This window comes from Alligator mississippiensis, chromosome 2 (assembly GCF_030867095.1).
Source record: "Alligator mississippiensis isolate rAllMis1 chromosome 2, rAllMis1, whole genome shotgun sequence".
Taxonomy (NCBI): Eukaryota; Metazoa; Chordata; order Crocodylia; family Alligatoridae; genus Alligator; species Alligator mississippiensis.
Genome location: NC_081825.1, coordinates 2,949,588 through 2,967,727, shown reverse-complemented (window position 1 = coordinate 2,967,727; position 18,140 = coordinate 2,949,588). Strand labels below are relative to the sequence as shown.

General features: G+C 60.5%; 1 protein-coding gene across 3 annotated transcripts in view; it reads right to left on the bottom strand.

Moving 5' to 3' along the window:
• The window catches only part of ADISSP (adipose secreted signaling protein), a 73,818-nt gene extending 60,614 nt beyond the window's left edge, over nt 1-13,204 (bottom strand). The window contains exons 1-2 of one of the 3 annotated variants that reach the window (XM_014600981.3): nt 13,137-13,204; nt 273-384 (exon numbers count right to left, since the gene is read on the bottom strand). In XM_014600981.3, coding sequence (XP_014456467.1) covers nt 273-291 — 19 coding nt within the window. In that variant the 5' untranslated portion in view covers nt 292-384; nt 13,137-13,204. Of the gene's footprint in view, nt 1-272; nt 480-3,958; nt 4,038-13,136 lie in introns of those variants that run through there. The other 2 variants (XM_019498416.2, XM_059721404.1) reach the window with 2 other exon arrangements.
• Nucleotides 13,205-18,140: the final 4,936 nt, after the last annotated feature.

The window sequence follows — 18,140 nt, the reverse complement described above, 5'->3', positions numbered from 1 at the left end:
AAAGCAAAGCAAGCATGCACGGGGCAGGGGGCTGCATCCTGGTCCACCGGCTACAATGCCACAGCTCTGCTTTAGACCCAGCATCTAATCACAAAGGAGCAGGGAGCCTGTGAATGAAGCCCAGCTGCCCGCAACATGGGGTGGGGACTGGAAACCAGTGCTCCAAGGGCAACTTGCAAACGGACGGAGGGGAAGCCTGCGGGGTTCAGCAGCCGGGCACCTAGGGTCCCTGCCCAGCCTAGCCGCTGCCAGCTGGACGGGCAAGGACTCACCCTTGTTCGCCGCAGCCATGGGTCCCGGAGCAGTCGTGGGTCCTGGGCTGGCTCTTCAAAGGGCTGGGCGCAGGGCCATCCTCCAGGGCACGGCAGCAGGGCGAGGCGGGCACTGGGGAGAGAAGAGGCAGAGTGAAACTGGGCAGGTCGGCGGAGGGGAGTTGCCCCTGCCTGGCGCTGGCGCTGGTAGTGTTGTATTTAGCAGCTGCATCGGAGCAGTTCAGGGAAAAGAAAACCCTCCCAGCTCCTCCTGGGTCCTAGAGACGGCAGGGGCTGAAGCAGGGTCTCCCCAAGCTACCAGAGCAGACAGCCACCTGGGTCCTGCATGCCGAGGGGTTACGGACGGAGGCAGCTGAGCTGCCAAGGGGGAAAGCTCCCTGCTCCTTTGCCCCGGGGAATGGGGTTGGCAGCCGGCTTCAGCACCCTCGCCGCTTGGGGCAGCAAGCAAGGGTGGTGAAGGCACTGAGCGGTAGACCCAGAGCAGCTCTGCTCTGCCACCGCTTGCCCTGCATGACCTTGGGGGTGTCACTCAATGTCCCTACCCCTCGCACTCGCACTTTCCCCCACCGTCTGCTGCCCGCAGCGCTTCAAGGCACAGACAGCCTCCGGGCATGTCCAGAGCCCAGTCTCCCCACAGTGATACCAACACGAAGCCTCCTGGCAGTGCGGCCGCAGCACGGGGTGACATAAAGCAGCCAGGGGGACTTGCAAAAATCAAGGGGGGCCACTGGGCAGGAGCAGAAAAGGCTAGGAGAGGAAAGCACCAGGAGCCAACAAAGAGCTCCCATGCCTCAGTTTTCCCCTCTGTGAAGTGGGGCTGCTGCTGCCGACCTGGACATGGACTGCAATCCCAGCGCAGCAGGTGCTACGTGAATATCCGCGCTGGCTGCAAAGAGGTGGGAGAGACTTGGCTTTTCCTAGGCGGGGCCTGATGCAGCGGTGCACGCATCCGAGAGCTCGGCCGCACGCGCTTCCCTGCTTCAACTGGGGGAAAGATCGCAGGAAGGAAGAGAGCAGGCCTCTGCCCCAGGTGCTTCCTTCCTGCCACATATCCTGGCCTGCCTAGACCCAGCCGGAGCGGCATGCTCTCGAGAGCCTTGGTACGGGCCCGTCTGCCCGGGATCCCCGCGCATGCACGAGCCCGAGCATCAAAGCAAAACAGACCAGGGTCAGCCCTCGCTGCCGAGCTGCCCGAGCCCCTCATGCCCAGCTGTGGCTCCATCCCAGCCTCCCTGGGAAGGAATAAACAGACAGAGCAGGGAGGTCGTGGGAGAGACACCAGGGAAGGGAGGACCATCCATCACTGAAGGGTTCGAGGAGAGGCTGGACAGGCATGATCTGGGTGCAGCGATGCCCGTGCTCTGCTGTGGGGCTGTCCCAGGCATCTGGGCTGTGCTGGTTGCCCCCTTCTCCCCTTCCTGTCTCGGGGGGTTTTTAAGCCTCCCCCCAGAGGTGCTGGTGCTGCTGCACCCCAGGCTGGGGATGGGGCTGGGCTGTGCCAATGCTCCTGCTGCACCCACCCCACAGGGTCCTGGCTGGAGGGTCTTGCCCCCACGCTCAGGCTCAGACCGACACTGCACCGGGGGTAGGAAGGGATTTCCCCCTTGCTCAGACTTGTCTAGCCTGGGGAGTTTTGCATTCATCGGCAGCGGGAGCGCGGCCTCGGCCTGGAGTGTCTGCAGCATCCATGACCCCCCTGGCAGCAGCAGGACATTGGTGACCGCGGGCCCCCCCGTATCCCAGGGGCAGGGGTGATGCCTGGAGCTTTGTCGGGGGGGGGGCTTTAGTTTTGCTCAGACATTGGACAATAGTTTTGTCTGGGATGGTTTAGGTACCCACTCCTCCATGGGGGTGCACAACTGACCCCAGGCTCTGAAGCCAGCTTGCATAACACTGGGTAAGTCCCGTCCACCCTAGCGTCCTTCCAAACCCCCAGTGTCTCCAGACCACGAGCTGAACCGGGCACAGAAGGTCTCCCAGCAGGTGCTGGGACAACACGCAGCACAACAGGCGTTCAATTCTGGCTGCAGCCTCAAAGCACAATAATTGTGCACCCCAGTGAGAATTGCCGCGGTGCCCAATTCTGAGATGAACCAGCAAATTGAAAAGGACCTGGGGGGAACGGGGGACAAGACGCTGAACAGGGGCCAGCAGTGTGCCCTTGGTGCCAGGAAGGCTACCGGCAGCCTGGGTGCATTGGCAGGAGTATTGCCAGTGGATGGAGGGCAGTGATTCTTCCCTCTATTCAGCACTGGGGAGGCCACATCTGGAGTCCTGTGTCCAGCTGTGGGCCCCCACTACAGAATGGATGTCTGTTTTGAAGTGCCCTGGAGCTTCTTGAGCAAGTCAGGAAGGGCTGGACAATGGCACCACATAAATCAGCTGCCTGTCCTCCCGGGACTGCTGCATTCGGTCCTTATCTCCCGGAGCAGGGATCGGTGTGGGACCATGAGGCTCAGGGAGATTTCAATCAAAAAGAGAAACTGAGATCAGGATTTGCAGAAGACAAATAGGGGGGAGCTACAATACAGCAATACACTGGCCAGCTTTGTCCACAGCCCCTTTCCCCCCTGCACCCACTCCAAGTCCTGAGTCTTGCAGTGGCTGTAACGGGGTGGCCAGGTCCTCTGGGCTTTGCTGGTTGCTGCATGGGGTCAGGACAGGGTCCCTTTTCCACCCCCAACCACCCTTTCTGCCCTATGTGTCGGGGGGGGTTAATCCTCCCCCAGAGGTGCTGGTGCAGCTGCAGCCCAGGCTGGGGATGGGGCTGGGCTGTGCCCATGCTCCTGCCGGCACCAACCCTGCAGGGCCCTGGCTGGAGGGTCTTGCCCCCGCGCTCATGCTCAGACCAACATTGCACTGGGGGTAGGAAGGGATTTCCCTCTACTCAGACTGGTCCAGGCTGGGGGGGTTGCCTTCCTCTGCAGCCGGGGCAGCAGGACGTTGGCGACCATGGCCCCGTGTATCCCAGGGGCAGGGGCAATGCCTGGAGCCGTGTTGGGGGTAACTGTTGTGTTGGACACGGGGTTTGTCTGGGCTGCCTCGGGCAGGGCCTGGACTGGACGGGACCCCGCAGCTCCCTGCCAGCCTCTGGGATTTTTTGCCTCTGCATTTGTCCAACCTGCAGATCCAGCCAGGAAGGGGCAAGAGCTCCCTGCCAAGGACTGCAAGTGGAGCCTGGCTCCTGCAGCCACCCCTCTGCAGCAGGGCAGCGAGGGTCCGTTACAAGACCTGGTCCGTTACAAAGGCACGCAGGAAGGAGTCGCTTTCAGGGCCTCGATAGTAACACGCAAGTCGATGGAGACGCCCAGATGGACACGGAGCTGGGATCTGCAAGTCAGCAGCTATATCCCCAGTCTAAGCCAGGCACAGACATCCAGGAGACCAAACAGGGTCTGCACCTCCCCGCTTTGCTTTCATTCATTTCCTGACTATGGACAAATCCTAGAGCAATTCTTCTGTTGGAGGAAACTTAGCAAGGCCTGAGCCAGGCAGGAAGATTTGATTCCTACTGGAAATCTCTAAGTGAATCAAACGTAGGTCTCTGCACAGCTCACAGTGTGCGGCACCCCGAAAGCATCCCACACCCCTCATCGCTCCAGTGGCAAGAGCTCTCGCAGGCACCTGAATGGACTTGCAGGTGGCAAGGGTTTAACATCATCTTAGCATGGGGATATGAAGCTCACCCAAGCCACAGGCGGGTCTGGCTGGTCCTTTCACCCTCGGGGACTACTCTACGCCTCTGTGGGCAAAGCCCTGGTGATTCTGGGGGGAGAAAAACAGTGTGAGGTTGAACAGGGAATCGGCAGAGCTGCAAGGCCCGTGGTCAGTGGAGCCGGTAGCTTCAGCCACTACTGCTTATATCCAAAAGCCAACGCCTGAGCAAAGAGGCCAGGCGGTGCGTGCTGCGGGTTTCTGGCACTGAGAGACCATCCCAGGATGCGATGTTTCATGGGATACAGGATGGAGACTTGCAGACTGGGAATGGAGACTCCCACAACCCCGTGACCCCAATACACTATATGCTGGCTTGGGGGAAGACGCTCGCAGCAACTGGGTTCTAATCAGGGCAGATTTTGCAAAGCTCCCGGCCACTTTGCACTCCAGCCTCAGCTCCCTTGAAGGTCGCAGAGCGGGACAGGAGAACGAATGCAGCAAGCGCCAGGCCCCGGCTTTGCAAAGGCAGCTGCTGCACCAAGCTGGGTGTTATCAGCACAGCGGAAAGGGAAGCGGAGGCACTGCCCAGCCTACTAATAACCCTCTTCCCCGTGAGACAACAAACCACGTTGCAGTCTGACGGCGCTGGCAGAGACGGGGCTCTGCTCTGCTGCAGAAACGCGTGCCTGAAGGGAAACCGCCCTGCCTGGCACCTGAGCGGGGCTGAGCATCAGAGAGGCTTGATGTTTTGGTGCTTTGGTAAAGAGAGTGCATGACATGCCAGGGGCTCCTAGTGCCCCTACCCACCCCTTCCTGCAAACCACAGGCTGCACGGGCACCCATTTCCCTTGCCCTCCTCATGCCAGGGGCCCTATTTTCCTCCCTGACATGCTTCAACATGCCACCATCACGCAGGCTCTGCATACACCCCCTGCCACGTGCCACGGTGCCCTATGCCAAGGCACCCATCAATTCTCCCACGGCTCTCCATCACCTCGAGGCACTGCCCCCGTGGACTTGGGGTCAGCCCCTGGCCCTGCAGCATCTCTGCTGTCGTGGGAGCAGAGGAGACCGCGTGGCCTGCCCTGCCAGGAGCATTCAGGACATCGCCGAACCCCACACTCCAGCCCCAGATGTCGAAGCTCACGGGCCAGACCCCTACAGCCGGGAGAAAGACATTTCAAAGCTTTAAGCCACGAGTCTGCGGGCCTCTCTTCCTCTGCAGTCCTCACCCCACCACACCCAGCGGTCTGGTCTGTGACAGGCTCGCTGCTGCAGCTTTCAACCAAATAACGAACGGTTTAAGTCCTCACAAGCTGGACCTTGCAATGCCCAGAGAGCCAGAGAGAAGGGAACGATGCATTTTGGTGGGTCTGAGCCACAGGGAGCACATCTGAATGGGGCAGGTTTATCCCAGGGGAGGTGCTGGTGCCTTCCTACTCAGCGCTGCTCACGCCTCATCTGGATCCCATGTGTGCTTCTGGGCTCCGCATTTTAGCAAGGATGCAGAGAAGTTATGGAGGGACCAGAGGCAGCAACAGAGATGATGAAGGGCTTGGAAGGCAGATCCGGGTGGAGAGACTGGAGCTGGGCAGGTTCAGCTGGTGGAAAAGGTGCTTAATAGGGGACATGGCAGCAGCCTGCAAGTCCCAGAAGGACTGCCAGAGAGACGAGGGAAAGCGTCTGGTCTCTCCTGCGGCAAAGGAGGATGCAAAGCCATGGCCAGAAGTTGCAGCAGAGTTGGTTTATGTTGGAGATCAGGAAATGCTTCTTCACTGTTTGAGAAGGGAGACCGTGGGAGAGATGCTGGGGAAGGAGGGGGAGTCTCCATCACTGGGGGGGGGTCAAGGAGAGGGTGGACGGGCACCGGTGGAGATGATCTAGTGCGCTCTGCGGTGGAGATGTCCCACGATTTGGGGCTGTGCTGGTTGCCCCCTTCTCCCCTTTCTGCTCCATGTGTCAGGGGGGTTTTAGGGCACTGGTGCTGCTGCAGCCCGGGCTGGGCTAGGCCAATGTTCCTGCTGCACCGACCCTGCAGGGTCCTGGTGGGAGGGTCTCACCCCATGCTCAGGCTCAGCTCCATGTTGCACTGGGGCAGGAAGGGATTTCCCCCTTGCTCAGACTGGTCTGGACTGGGGGGTTTTGCCTCCCCCTGCAGCAGGGGCACGGCCGGGGCCTGGGCTCTCTGCAGCGTCCATGACCCCCCTGGCAGCAGCAGGACGTTGGTGGCCGCAGCCCCCCTGCTTTCCAGGGGGCAGGGGCGATGCCCGGGGATGTGTCAGGGTTGACTGTATTGTGGCGGACACGGGGTTGGTCTGGGTCGGTTTGGATGGGCCTGATCCTGACTCAGGCAGGGGTTTGCCTAGGTGCGACCCTGCAGCCCCACTTCTCCGTGATCCACGATCTCTGCCGGCCACGACCTCTCCTGGCCAGGATCCTACTTCTCAGCAACACACCTGGTCTCTCCCCATGCTCGGCGCAATCGCTTGTCTTCGATGCAGGCAGTTTGCAGCCGAAGCCCCGCAGAAAAGGCAGGGCTGTTCATCTGTTGCTGCAGAAATCATCCTGGGAGGCAGAGCCTGGGGTCCAGGCATACCAAGACTGCATTGTGCATGGCCCCGGTGCCGGGGACCTGGGTCTCCCTGGCCAACTTGCAGCAAACGCGGTGGCATAGATGCCCTGGACCGTACGGCTGCACAGCCCTTCTGGCAAGCTGCAGTGCTCCATGCCCAAGTCTGCACCATCACGGTGGACCAGGGCCCCCCAAGCCCACGTCCTCCAGCTGTTGTGACACACTTAAGGGTAACCCCAGCTGCTACTGAAGGTGCAGAAAACCCTGCATGGACTAACCAGGCCCAAAGAAGCAGCTCCCAAACCCCACAAGGGCCAGATCAGATGGCTCTATCACCCCACACGAGAGAGCATGAGGATTACTGCTTGCTCCTCTAACTCAGGATAGTCCCTAGAAAAACCCAGTCCATCCCAGAGCCTTCCTACCCTGGACAAATCCCACAGCCAGCGCTGGCTGGTTAGGTTTAAATCCACTGCATCTCGCTGTCCTTGGACGCCCTTCGGTGATGCTTGAATGAGTCACGTGAGACGCATCGCGCCCCCCTCCCAGAGACATTGCTGGCTTCATCCAGCCCGGCTGACAAAGGGTTACAAAGCAGCACATATGGGAATGGGCAGGGATTTTAGCAAATGGATCATTAAACTCTCACAAGCAAATACAGATCCACAGCAAAGCAGCAGAAGGGCCCTAACGAGCATCTTACTCGACCTCATGGATAACAAGGTTTGGCAGAACTTGATTGCTCTTATCATTTCGACAGCTGAAAAAAGATCAATGCTTATTTTCAAGCATTTCTTTCAGTTTTTCTCCATTTAAATTTTCAGGGTGGTGCGAAATCAGGGGTGGTGGGGGCAGGCAATTAACTAATTACTAAACGCTGGTAAAAGCTTTATAAAAAAAAAAAAAATCACATGTCAAAATATATCAAAGTAAATATGCATAAATCAATAAAGCTGCTTAAAATCATTGCTCATCCAGCAGGAAAGAGCAGGGCGGGCAGCATGCCCAGAGCTGTAGGCACAGGTGGGGGCAGGACCCTGCTGCTTTGGGGATGGTTTAGTTTAAGTAGCCTATTATCACCTTCCAGCTGGCTTCCCTGCCCCCCAGAAGCAGCTAATTGAGTCATTAGGCCCTTTAACCCTCTGTCCCCCCATCCAGCACCGGGGTAAGGGCTCCCGGTCCAGTCCCCTTCCTGTGCATTTCGGTGATTGCCGATAGAAATGATTTTCGTGGGTGTGCAAGTGGAACTCACTGCACACATGTGACTTATAGCCAGCGTGGCGAGCAGTGGGGACTACTTTACACACACACACACACACACACACACTCATGCAGTCTGATGTGCTGATCGTACCCATTAACCCATCCTTTCTACCCAGGCTCCTTCCCACGCTCTTTCCAAGACTTCAGGAACCGCAGGGTCAGAAGGACCAGGGTCGGATGACCCCCTGAACCATCTCTGCCACCCCCTGCCCTGTCGCAGGATGTGCTGCCCCTACCCCAGCCCAGACAGCTGCCATCCAGCCTCTGCCCCCATCAGCGCCTCATCTCCCTGTATGGATGTTTTCCAAGGATGAAGCCTCCCTGGGGAGCCTGTCCCGTGCTTCCCACCCTCCTCCGGAGGTCCCTCCAACCTCGTTGTCTCTGACTCTACATGGGAGATAACAAGAGCTCTGACAGGGGACCTAGGCCTGGATCCCAGGGGCATCCCCGCTGCCTCCAAACAACCACGCCAAATGAACGGCGAGACAAGTCATTTGGTGCAGAACCACAGCTGGAACCCACGAGTCCTGGCCGGCAGTGCCGTGACACAAGCCGCTGGATCGCAGCCAGCCCGATCGCCCAGAGCCTCGTTCCTTAAACCTTCAGAGTCCCCAGCCAAATCCTGCCGGACAGCCCCGGCCTACGACCTGCAACCCCAGGATGGGTGTCAGGTCACCTGGGCTCTCCTTCCAGCTACGGAGACGACGCCGAGGAGGGGTGGGAACAGCCGGGAGGCAGTGCTGAATGAGGCCGAGATGGTGGCACAGATGGAGGGAGGCAGGCTGGGCCTGGCAGCGGTAGGGGCGGCTTCTCCAGAACGTGGTGTTCAAGGAATGGAGGCATTCAAGCCCCCCAGAGAGGCACGCACTTGCCTTGCAATGGGGAGCACGAAGTCCCGTGGCATGTGCCCCTCGCGGCTGGACAGGCAGGGAAACTGAGGCACTGAGCGAGGCAAGTGGCTCCCGGGAGGTCCATCGCAGAACCCAGGAGTCCAGACCCCCTCTCCCCCCACCAACCGATTCTCAGCTCCCTGGATCCCCACACCTCTGTTTAACCAATGCCAACCCCAGACGTGTCTTTGCATCCCAGGATCCGGGCAGCTCGGGGACCAGAGCAGCATCTTAAAGGAGAGGCCTCCTGCCCCTTGCCCCAGACTGGGCCCAGTTTCCTTCCTTTGGCCGGCCACCCCACTCCTTGCCAGCCCCGTGCAGTGTGCCTGGCCAGCACCGGTACCGATTCTACCCGCTCCAGGCTCACGGGCCTGAACTAAACCCTTAAGGCTTTGTCCCGCTGACCTTGCTCAGCTCCTTGCTCAAGATGCCCTGCCCAATACCACCCGCAGTCTCAGTGCCTCAACTCGAACCCAGCACCGGAGCAGCCTCAACCAAGCGGGGCACGTCCAGAGCCAGCAGCGATCCCAGCCCACGACTTCCACGAGCAAGGCAGAAAGGAGGCGCTCAGATGGAGACCAGCAGGTCCGTGAGGTCCGTGGGGCTAGGAGTGACCGAAGGAAAGGAGGAGATGGGTTACGCCCTGCACAACACTGCATGACAGCCAGACTCAGGAGGCGGGCATGCTTGTGCTGCCTATAATCGACCTGGCTGAGAGCCTGCCACTCTTGCGGGGTGGACAGAGCCTATGCTGACCCCTGCTCGCAGCGTCCCTGCTGTCCCCCCTGGGCCAGGCCCACGAACACCAGCTCCAGAGCATCTCACCTACCAGCGCCCGCGCAGGCAGAGCCGGAGGCAGCCGGGCCACACAACTGCCCGCACACAGGCACCCCTGGATCGGGCCCTGGCTGGCCCTGCCAGCGCAGCACACGGGGGCCGAAAGGGGCTCCGAGATGGAGGTCTCTCCTCTCCGCTCTAGACAGCAGCCAGTTCAGGGCTCAGGACCACAGCCCTTTCCTCTGGCCTCCTCTCAGCCACTGCTCCCCTGTGACCAGCTCCAGCTGGGCTGCTCGTGGCTTTCCCCCATCCGGCAGCAAAGCCAAAGAGCATCTTGGTTATTTCCCGAACCAGCCTGGAGTCTTCCTCTCCTCTCTCCTCTCCTGGCACCGCCGCACGGGAAAGCCGTGAGCAGCATCCGCCCCGGGGCTGGAGCCCTGCAGGGTCCGGCAGCTGGCACAGCCCATGCTCACATTCACAAGGTCCTCCAAGACATGGAAATGAACAGGCATAAGGCCTTCCCTTCTTCCCTCGGGCGGATCAGCAGCGCTAGTAATTAGCTGGTGGTGGCGGTAATTAGCCAGCTGCCGCAGTTCTGTAGCCAGACGAAGACAGCGCAGCCTGGGGGAGCACAGTACATGGGAAAGGACCAGCGTCTCATGAAAGCAATCGTCACGTGAGCAGAATGGGGTGGGACGCAGTCACAGACAGGGCTGGGGCTCAGGGCCAGGACACCTGGGTCCCATGCACACCCTCCCCTTTCGTACACCAGGCCCCCACCAAACCAGAGACACCGAGTCCAGCCACCAGCTCATGCCAGGAGCAGGAATGAGGCCGCCTGCCTATTGCTCCTTGATGCCCTTGACATTCAGTGCTCAAGAGGCTTCAACCCCCCCTCTGCCATCACCCCAGCATGGAGCAAGTCTTCAAGACATTGCTCCACATCCCTCCATGTCCACGGCAGTGCTACCACCATGTTGCTTAGCTAGGAGGAGACAGGACAGGGTCGATCCTGGGGCCGGTTCTGTTCAATGTCTTCATTAACTATTTGGAAGATGGGATGTAGCACACCCTCCACAAATTCACAGATGACACCAAGATGGGGAGAGTAGTAGATACGCTGGAGGGTAGGGCTAGGATTTGGAGTGACCTAGAAAATTAGGAGGATTGGGTCAAAAGAAATCTCATGTGGTTCAACAAGAAGTGCAAAGTCCTGCACTGAGGAGGGAACAATCCCATGCACCGGTGCAGGATGGGGGTGACTTGGTGGGCAGCAGCTCTGCAGAAAAGGACCTGGGGGTGGATGGAGCTGGGCTGTTCTCAGCGGGGGCAGGTGACAGGACAAGGAGCAATGGGCTCAAGCTGCAGCAAAAGAAGTTGAGGTTGGATATTAGGAAAAGCTTTCTCACGAGGAGGATGGTGAAGCACTGGAGTAGGTTACCCAGAGAGGCGGCGGCATCTTCCTCCTTGGAGGTGTTTAAGTCCCGGTAGACAAAGCCTTGGCTGGGATGATGTAGTTGGGGCTGGTGCTGCTTGGAGCAGGGGGTGGACTAGATGTGACTTCCTGAGCTCCCTTCCAGCCCTTGTTGTTTGCATGTCTGTACAGGACAAACCTGTCTCCTGACACCAGTTTGATCTCCATCTGCACTGCCAGCAAGGAGAACACAAGCTCCTGATGCATCTTTTCCAAACCACACACCATTTATTCACGCCTGTTGTCTCCTCCTAGCCAAATAACACGGTGCCCAAATTTCCGGCCTTTCTCCCCAAGAGGGTCCCCCCCAAGCCCCTGACTCTCCACTGAGCCCCCCGTCACTGCTGTAACAGGGCCCTACTGCTGCCTTGGTCAAGTCACCTTCCTCTCTGCGCCTCGGTTCCTCCAGCAATCCCAGGGGAGAGGCCTGTGGTTTTTAGGGGAGCCATAGGTCTGACCAAACAAGAGCTGCACCGCTAACACGGTAAAGCAATTTAAATGCACGTTCAACTCTAGAAGTGCCAGGGCCAGCAACGCCCAGCCTGAATAGGGGCTGCAGCATCTCAGCTGGTGCCACCTCCAGGGCTTCCAGCAAGGGAGATCCAGGTCTGGCACCAGCCTGCCCCCAGTGCTCATGACTTGCCCCTTCCAGACGCTCCGAATCTGCCTCACTTCAGCTCGCAGCCGCCCATCCCATGCTGCCTTCGTCCAGGAGATTTGGAGATCCCTGCTTCTGGCAACCACTTCTCCGCGGGGACCCCCATCATCCTGCTTCTTGCCCTTCCTTACTTGCCCCCATGGCTACTCTCTGAACCGTTCCACCATAGCCCTAATGCCACAGCAGACACTGAGCACATGCCATGAGGAGCAATGACACTGCCTGCCAATTGCTCCTCGATGCCCCTGATACTCGGTGTCCAAGAGGTTTCAAACCCCCCGTGCCATTGCCCTGGCACGGAGCAAGGCTTCAAGGCATCACTCCACATCTCCCCGTGAGCAGACAGACTTGCCGATACCCTACAGAAAGCCTGCACCCCACCTGTGCAGGCTGCTGTGACATGCCCTCCATGACAGCTACAGCCACGCTGTGTATGCAGATCAAGGGCACGTGCCGGTGAGAAGAGCCAGACGGGGACACAAATATCCAGCAAGTCCCATGGACAGCACCAGGCGCTCGGCTCCCAAACCTCCGTGTGACGGTCCAGCCACATCCCCCAGGATGGGGGCATGAGCAAGAGCCGGGTGGGGCTGGCGGGGAGCTGTGGGGTCACATCCAGTCCAACCCCTGCCTGAGGCAGGATCAGCCCTGTGCAAACCAGCCTGGACAAACCCTGTGTCAGACCTTGGAGCCCCGCCAGCACAGCCCCAGGCATCGCCGAGGAAAGCAGGGGCTGCCGCTGCTGACGTCTGGCTGCTGCAAAGGGGATCGACAGACCCCGGGGAGTGGGAACGCTCCCCTGCAAACAGCGCCGGCGGGAACTCCTGCCCCTGCGGTGCCGTGTCCGAGCGCGATGCTGACCCCGGGAGGAGCAGCAGCAAATGCCGCCGTCTTCTCGCCCGTGCTCTGCCGCTGCCTGGCAAAGTCCCAGCCCCGCAGGCACCGGCGGCTCTGCACAGCTCGGGCGCTGGTGCCTTTTCCCGGGGGCCGGAGACGGTGGGAGAGGAGGGAACGGCTGACCGGGAGTCAGAAGAAGGACGCAGACCCAGCGCAGCCGGACAATGCAGCGCCTGCCTGCGCGAGGGGGGCTGCGGGGAGGTACCCTCGCCTCTCCCACCCCGCGCCCGTGGACTTCCCACGTCCTGTGTCACCCCCCACAATCCTGCCCTTCTGCAGCCCGGGCCCCCAAGACCCAGCGATGCACCGGCGACAGCACCCCCTCCCGCTGCACCCAGCCACGGGCTCCGTCTCCTCCCCTCCAGCCTAGGGGAGCCCCATCGCATGCCCCGGGGCACCGCGCCACGGAGAAGCCCCCGTCTGCCCCAGCAAGCAAGGCAGGTGCCCCGGGAGCCGCACCCTGGGCAGGGGGTCCCTGTGCTTGCATGGAGGAGGCACCCCCCACCCTGCCTCCGGAGCCTGGGGGGGCCTGGGCAGGGCAGAGGGCAAACAGGCAAGGGGGGCTGGGGCAGGAGGGAGGCAGGGGGCACACAGGCAATAGGGCGGGGGCAGGAGGGGCACAGGTGGGGGCTGGCTGGGGCAGGAGGGGCACGTGGGAGGGCTCAGCCGCACTCACCTGCCCCAGACTCGCTTCACTCCGCGCCGCCGCCGCCCGCCCTCTGCCGGCCACGCCCCCGCCGCTGCCCATTGGTCCAGCCCCTCAGAGCTGGGCGAGGCCGTGCGGCCCCCTCGCGCGCTCATTGGCCACGGCGTTCCGGAGGAGGCAGGAGGCGGGGCGTCCTCTGGAGCGGGATGGGGGCGTGGCCTCGGGCCGGGGCCGGCCAATGAGGAGGCGGCCGGAAGGGAATGTATCCGCCTGCGGGACAACAGTGTGAACGTTCCATGGGCGCGGGTGTCCGCGGGGCCCACGCGCCGGCACGCCCACGGCACCGCGGGTGGCTCGTCGCGTGCTGGTGGCTGAGCCCCGGTGGCTCGAGACCTCCAGGTCCCCACCGGGCTGTTTCCGAGCCTCCCGGCCTTCACCCCGGCGTACAACCCCCTCCAGCATCAAGTGCGCAGGGAGAGCCCCAGCTCGCGGGCTCACGGCCGGGTCCAAGGGCTTGGGCAGAGGCAGCTGCCTTATCCAAATCCCTGCCTCCCTCAACCAGTCTCAGCAGCAGCAGCAGGCCGCCGGCCTTGCCCCCCGTCGTGGGGTGGGGTGTGCACCTCCAGCCGGTGGCGGGGTGGGGTGTGCAGAGCAGCCGGGCCTCTCGTGCCGTGCTGGGGCTCGCAGCACCCCCGTCCCCGCTAATGCCCCCGGCGCAGAGCAAAGGGCCATGGGACGAAGGAATCGGCTCTGGGAGCAGCGGGGAGGCCTCCGCCGCCCCTTCCCCAAGTGCTCAGACAAAGGCGCTGTTTCTGGAAGCCAGGCCCGGCTCACACTAAGCGGCCTGACCCCATCTTGCCAGCTAGGAGGCCTTAATATCCTTATTAACCCTTCTAGGAGCCTTATTGCGGCTCCTAGAAGCGGGATTGGGGCCGTGCCAGCTTTGGCACCGTCCTGTGACGGGCTCTGGGGAGGGGGCATCTCGAGCAGTGCACCCAAGGAATTGGGCTGGGGGTGCTGTGTCAAGCCGTGGGCCCCCACCCTGAATTTTCCTCTGCAATTCTCCTCAAAGTGACCTTGGAATTGGTCCATGTGCCTCTTTTACAGCTGGGAACACTGAGGCACGATGGCAGTCTCCCACAGTCACAAGCAGAATGTAAGCAGCTGGGCACGCTCGGCTCACCGTGGCATAGAAAGGGCAGCGTAGAGCGGAGCTGGCATCGGGCTGCAGGCCTGGGAGGCTTCGGCCTTGGAAGGATGTGGCCTCTGCTACCGATTCCCTTCAGGACCTCAGGCAAGTCCCAGGATGGAGAGGCCTGGCCTGGGGAGCAATGGAGCAGTAGAGAGATCATACCCGTCGCCGCTGGAAGAGTTTTGCTGGGTATCCTGCACCCAGACACGGGACCAGGGTAAAGAGGGTCCCTCGGGCCCTTTCTCAAAGAGCTACAGCCTGGCCCTTGAGAGATGGCTGCAGCCACAACTGTGGACTGAGCTCTCCTCCCAGCACTGCGCAGCTGCAAGACAGTCACTCCCAGCCTCAGTGAGCCCGGCTGCGAAGTGGGGCTAACACACCCCTGCCCTTCCCAGCAGAGTCCAGAGACTCCATTCCCTCCCGATCCAGCGGGAAGGAGACGCCCAGACACTACTGCTCTCTCCACAGAGGGTCTGGTTGTCCCGTCGTATGCTGATTGCATTGATAAATGGCTCGTCCTGGCAGTATCTGTGCAGCCCTGAAGTTAATTAAATGTGGAGGGTTTAGTTAAATGAGGAGAGTTTTGACTTGCAGGAAGAGCTGCTGCTAATGAGTCAGGCAGGTCACAAGTTATCGATTGCTTGGCTATTTAAGACATCCTGGGCTCAGGTCCCAGGTTGGCCTCAGACGAGCTCCTCTGGCCAGAGGCTGGGAGAGAGGCAGGGACGCTGCAGCCCCTGCCTGGCCCGGAGACAAACCTGAGAGGTTCACTGCATTGTACGTAGAAACCCCCAGGCCAAGACTGGGACCTCGCTGGGGTGGGAAGAGGCAGTCTGTGCCCCAAGCTTCCAGGCTAAGCCAGACAGGTGGGAGGAAGAGAGGGCTTCCAGCTCCGTCCAGATTCAGGGGCTGCAGCAGAGAGGCTCAAGGACTTGCCAGGGGCTACACAGGGAGGCTGTAGCAGAGTCCAGACCCACAGGGCAGGGACTTGTCTCAATGGCTCAGCGTGGGAGCAGTCTCCTCCCAGGGCCCAAGGCAGCATGAGAGGCTGGTGCCCGGCCAGCTGGGGGCAGGAGGCTGCTGCAGGTCTCTGGGTTTGCAATTGGGAGTGTAGTTCCCCCGAGTGACCCTGCCATAACAAGCTGGTGTGTGCATCTTGGCTCTCGGGACGACCCCATGATCCCCAGGGACCACACATCCCAGCACATGGGACAGCCCCATCACCTCGGGGCCTGTGCATGGGATGGCCCCCATCACCCCAAGGTCTGCACGTCTCAGCACACGGGTTGGCCCGATCCCCCCAGAGCCTGCACATCCCAGCACACGGGACAGCCTGGTCTCCCCAGGGGCTCCATATCTCAGCACGTGGGGTGGCCCTGCCCCGCCAGGGCCTTTGCATCCCAGCACACAGCTCCAGCTCCTGTGATTTCAAGCCTCTCAAGCTTCAGGCCCATTCAACACTCTGCCTTTCTTTGATCGCTGTTTCTTTGGTGGCTCATTGGCTTCCCGCGTCCTGTGAGCACGCTGCGGAGGCTGCTTCCCAGGGAATGGGGAACCTGAGCTAGACATGTCACCTGGTGACCCTCAGGCTGCTGGCCCCGACTGTCCACTTTCCTAGGTGCAAATGCCTGCCCCTGGAGTATGCAGCTTGGGAGCAGGCCCATCGCGGCCCAGGTGCCTGGGGTGAAGGGGAACACAGGGAGTTTAAAGCCTCCTGAGCTTGACAGAGGCTCTAGACTGGGCTGTGCCAGTGCTCCTGCTGCACCAACCCCGCAGGGTCCTGGCTGGAAGGTCTTGCCCCCCACTCAGGCTCAACCCAATGCTGCACTGGAGCCGGAAGGGATTTCCCACGGGTCCACTGGGGCACCACTTGGGTCCACTTGGGGCACTGGTCCATAGTGGGGGGTTTCCTCTCCTCTGCACCAGGGGCACGGCCTCTGCCTGGGGGCTTTGCAGCATCCATGACCCCCCCCTAGCAGCAGCAGGATGTTGGCGGCCGTAGCCGCCCTGCTTTCCCAAGGCAGGGTCAGGGGTGATACCTGGGGCTGTGTCAGGAGCAACTGTGTCTTCTTGGAAATGAGGTTTGCATGGGGCTGATCCTGCCTCAGGCAGGCCTGGATTGCACGTGACCCCCATGGCTCTGGGAGGATCAGTGCGCTCTCTCTCCTCCCCACTGCTTTCTACGTTGCTCTGGCCATGGTAGCAGGAATACCCAGGTGCCATGGCAAAGCAATGCTGGCAGCATACAAAGCAGCACTGTGTGCTCACACCTGCCCTGCACAGTCACACCCCGCCCTGGGCACAGTCACACCCGCCCTGGGCACCACGCTCCCCCAGGTCCCACCAGGACACCATCTGTCGCAGCACAGAGCGCCACATGCATCTGCTCCCCAGGCAGATCTGTGGCGTGCCCTCATCTCGCACTGCGAGCAGATCACGCTGGAGACATCTCTCCCACGCCACAGCACAGAGGTCATGGTCAAAGACACCTCCCAGAAGCTCATCAGCATCACCCTCCTCTTCCTTCATTCACCAAACTGGCAGGGGCAAAGGTCCAGAGACAGGCACCATGGCACGGTGGAGGAAGGCACACAGAGTCTCCTGGTATGTGCAAAATGGACTGATCCTTCTTCCCTGCTTCTCTAAGCTTCTTCTCCTCACTGGCTGTGTGTGTAACCTTGAAGAAGTCATATCCCTGCTTCGACCCAGCCTAGAGGTAAGCCACGCTGCAGCAGGTGTCCTGGTACAGACCTGGAACAGGCTCCTGGAGAGGTGGTGCAGTCTCCATCCTTGGAGGTTTTTAAGACAAAACCTTGGCTGGGATGATGTAGCTGGGGCTGGTTCTGCTTGGAGCAGGGGGGTGGACTGGATGTGACCTCCTGAGCTCCCTTCACACCCTCATTGATTCAGTGAGCAGCCCTGAGATCGTGTCCCCAGGGTCCGAGCACACTCAGGTGCACATCTGGGCTGTCTGTCTGGGGTGAACCCTCTGGCACAACACCCAGGCACATGACCCAAAACATCAAAAATCCCATCTAACCTGGCCCAGGTCAAGCCAGGACAGGAGAGAGGTAGTTAAATTCACTTGATTTGAGAGACCCAGCAGATCTCTTAACAACGGCAGATTTGTAATTGCCCAATGGGGAAACTGAGGCACAGAGGGGGAAAGCGACTGGCTCTGAACTATGGGGAGGGTGAGACTGCAAACTCACACGGTCTGGTAGCAGAGATCCCCGACCAAGCCCCCTTCCTCGCGGGTATCCCTGGGACCATCACGGCTAGCGCATCCCTGCAACACTACGAACTCACGGGGTCTGTTTCGAACTCTTGCGGCAGGCACGGGGCTCCCTGGGCCTGAGCCAAGGTGCAGCGCAGGAGCCCAGAGCCTGCTACATCCCCGATCCTCTCTCCACGATGGCATCGCTTGACAAGCACTTGATGGGGTTGCCATAGGAACCCTGAGCTTGGATGCATCTGAATCCGGTACACATGTCATTCCAGGGACGAAAAAATCAGTGAAAACCAGAAAGAAAAAGAAAAAAACCCAATCCTTTTTTTGCTGGAAGTTTTCCTCCCTGAGCCTCGGGGCTTAATTAAAAGCTGCTAAAAACAATAAAGCCTGGTCGTTTCCATCCCCTAAACCCTCGGGATGTTGTCAGGACCCGGATGAGAAATTCCCAGGTGGCCGCTCCGGGAACACTGCTGGAAGGAGCCGGTCGCCAGCTGTCACCTCCCGTTGGCGGAGGTCGGTGTCCCTGCTAATATCATTTCTCCCTTCAGATGCCTGCTGCAAAGCGGAGTCGGTGCCTCTGGCACAAGCATGGGGGTGGGAGCGGAAAGGC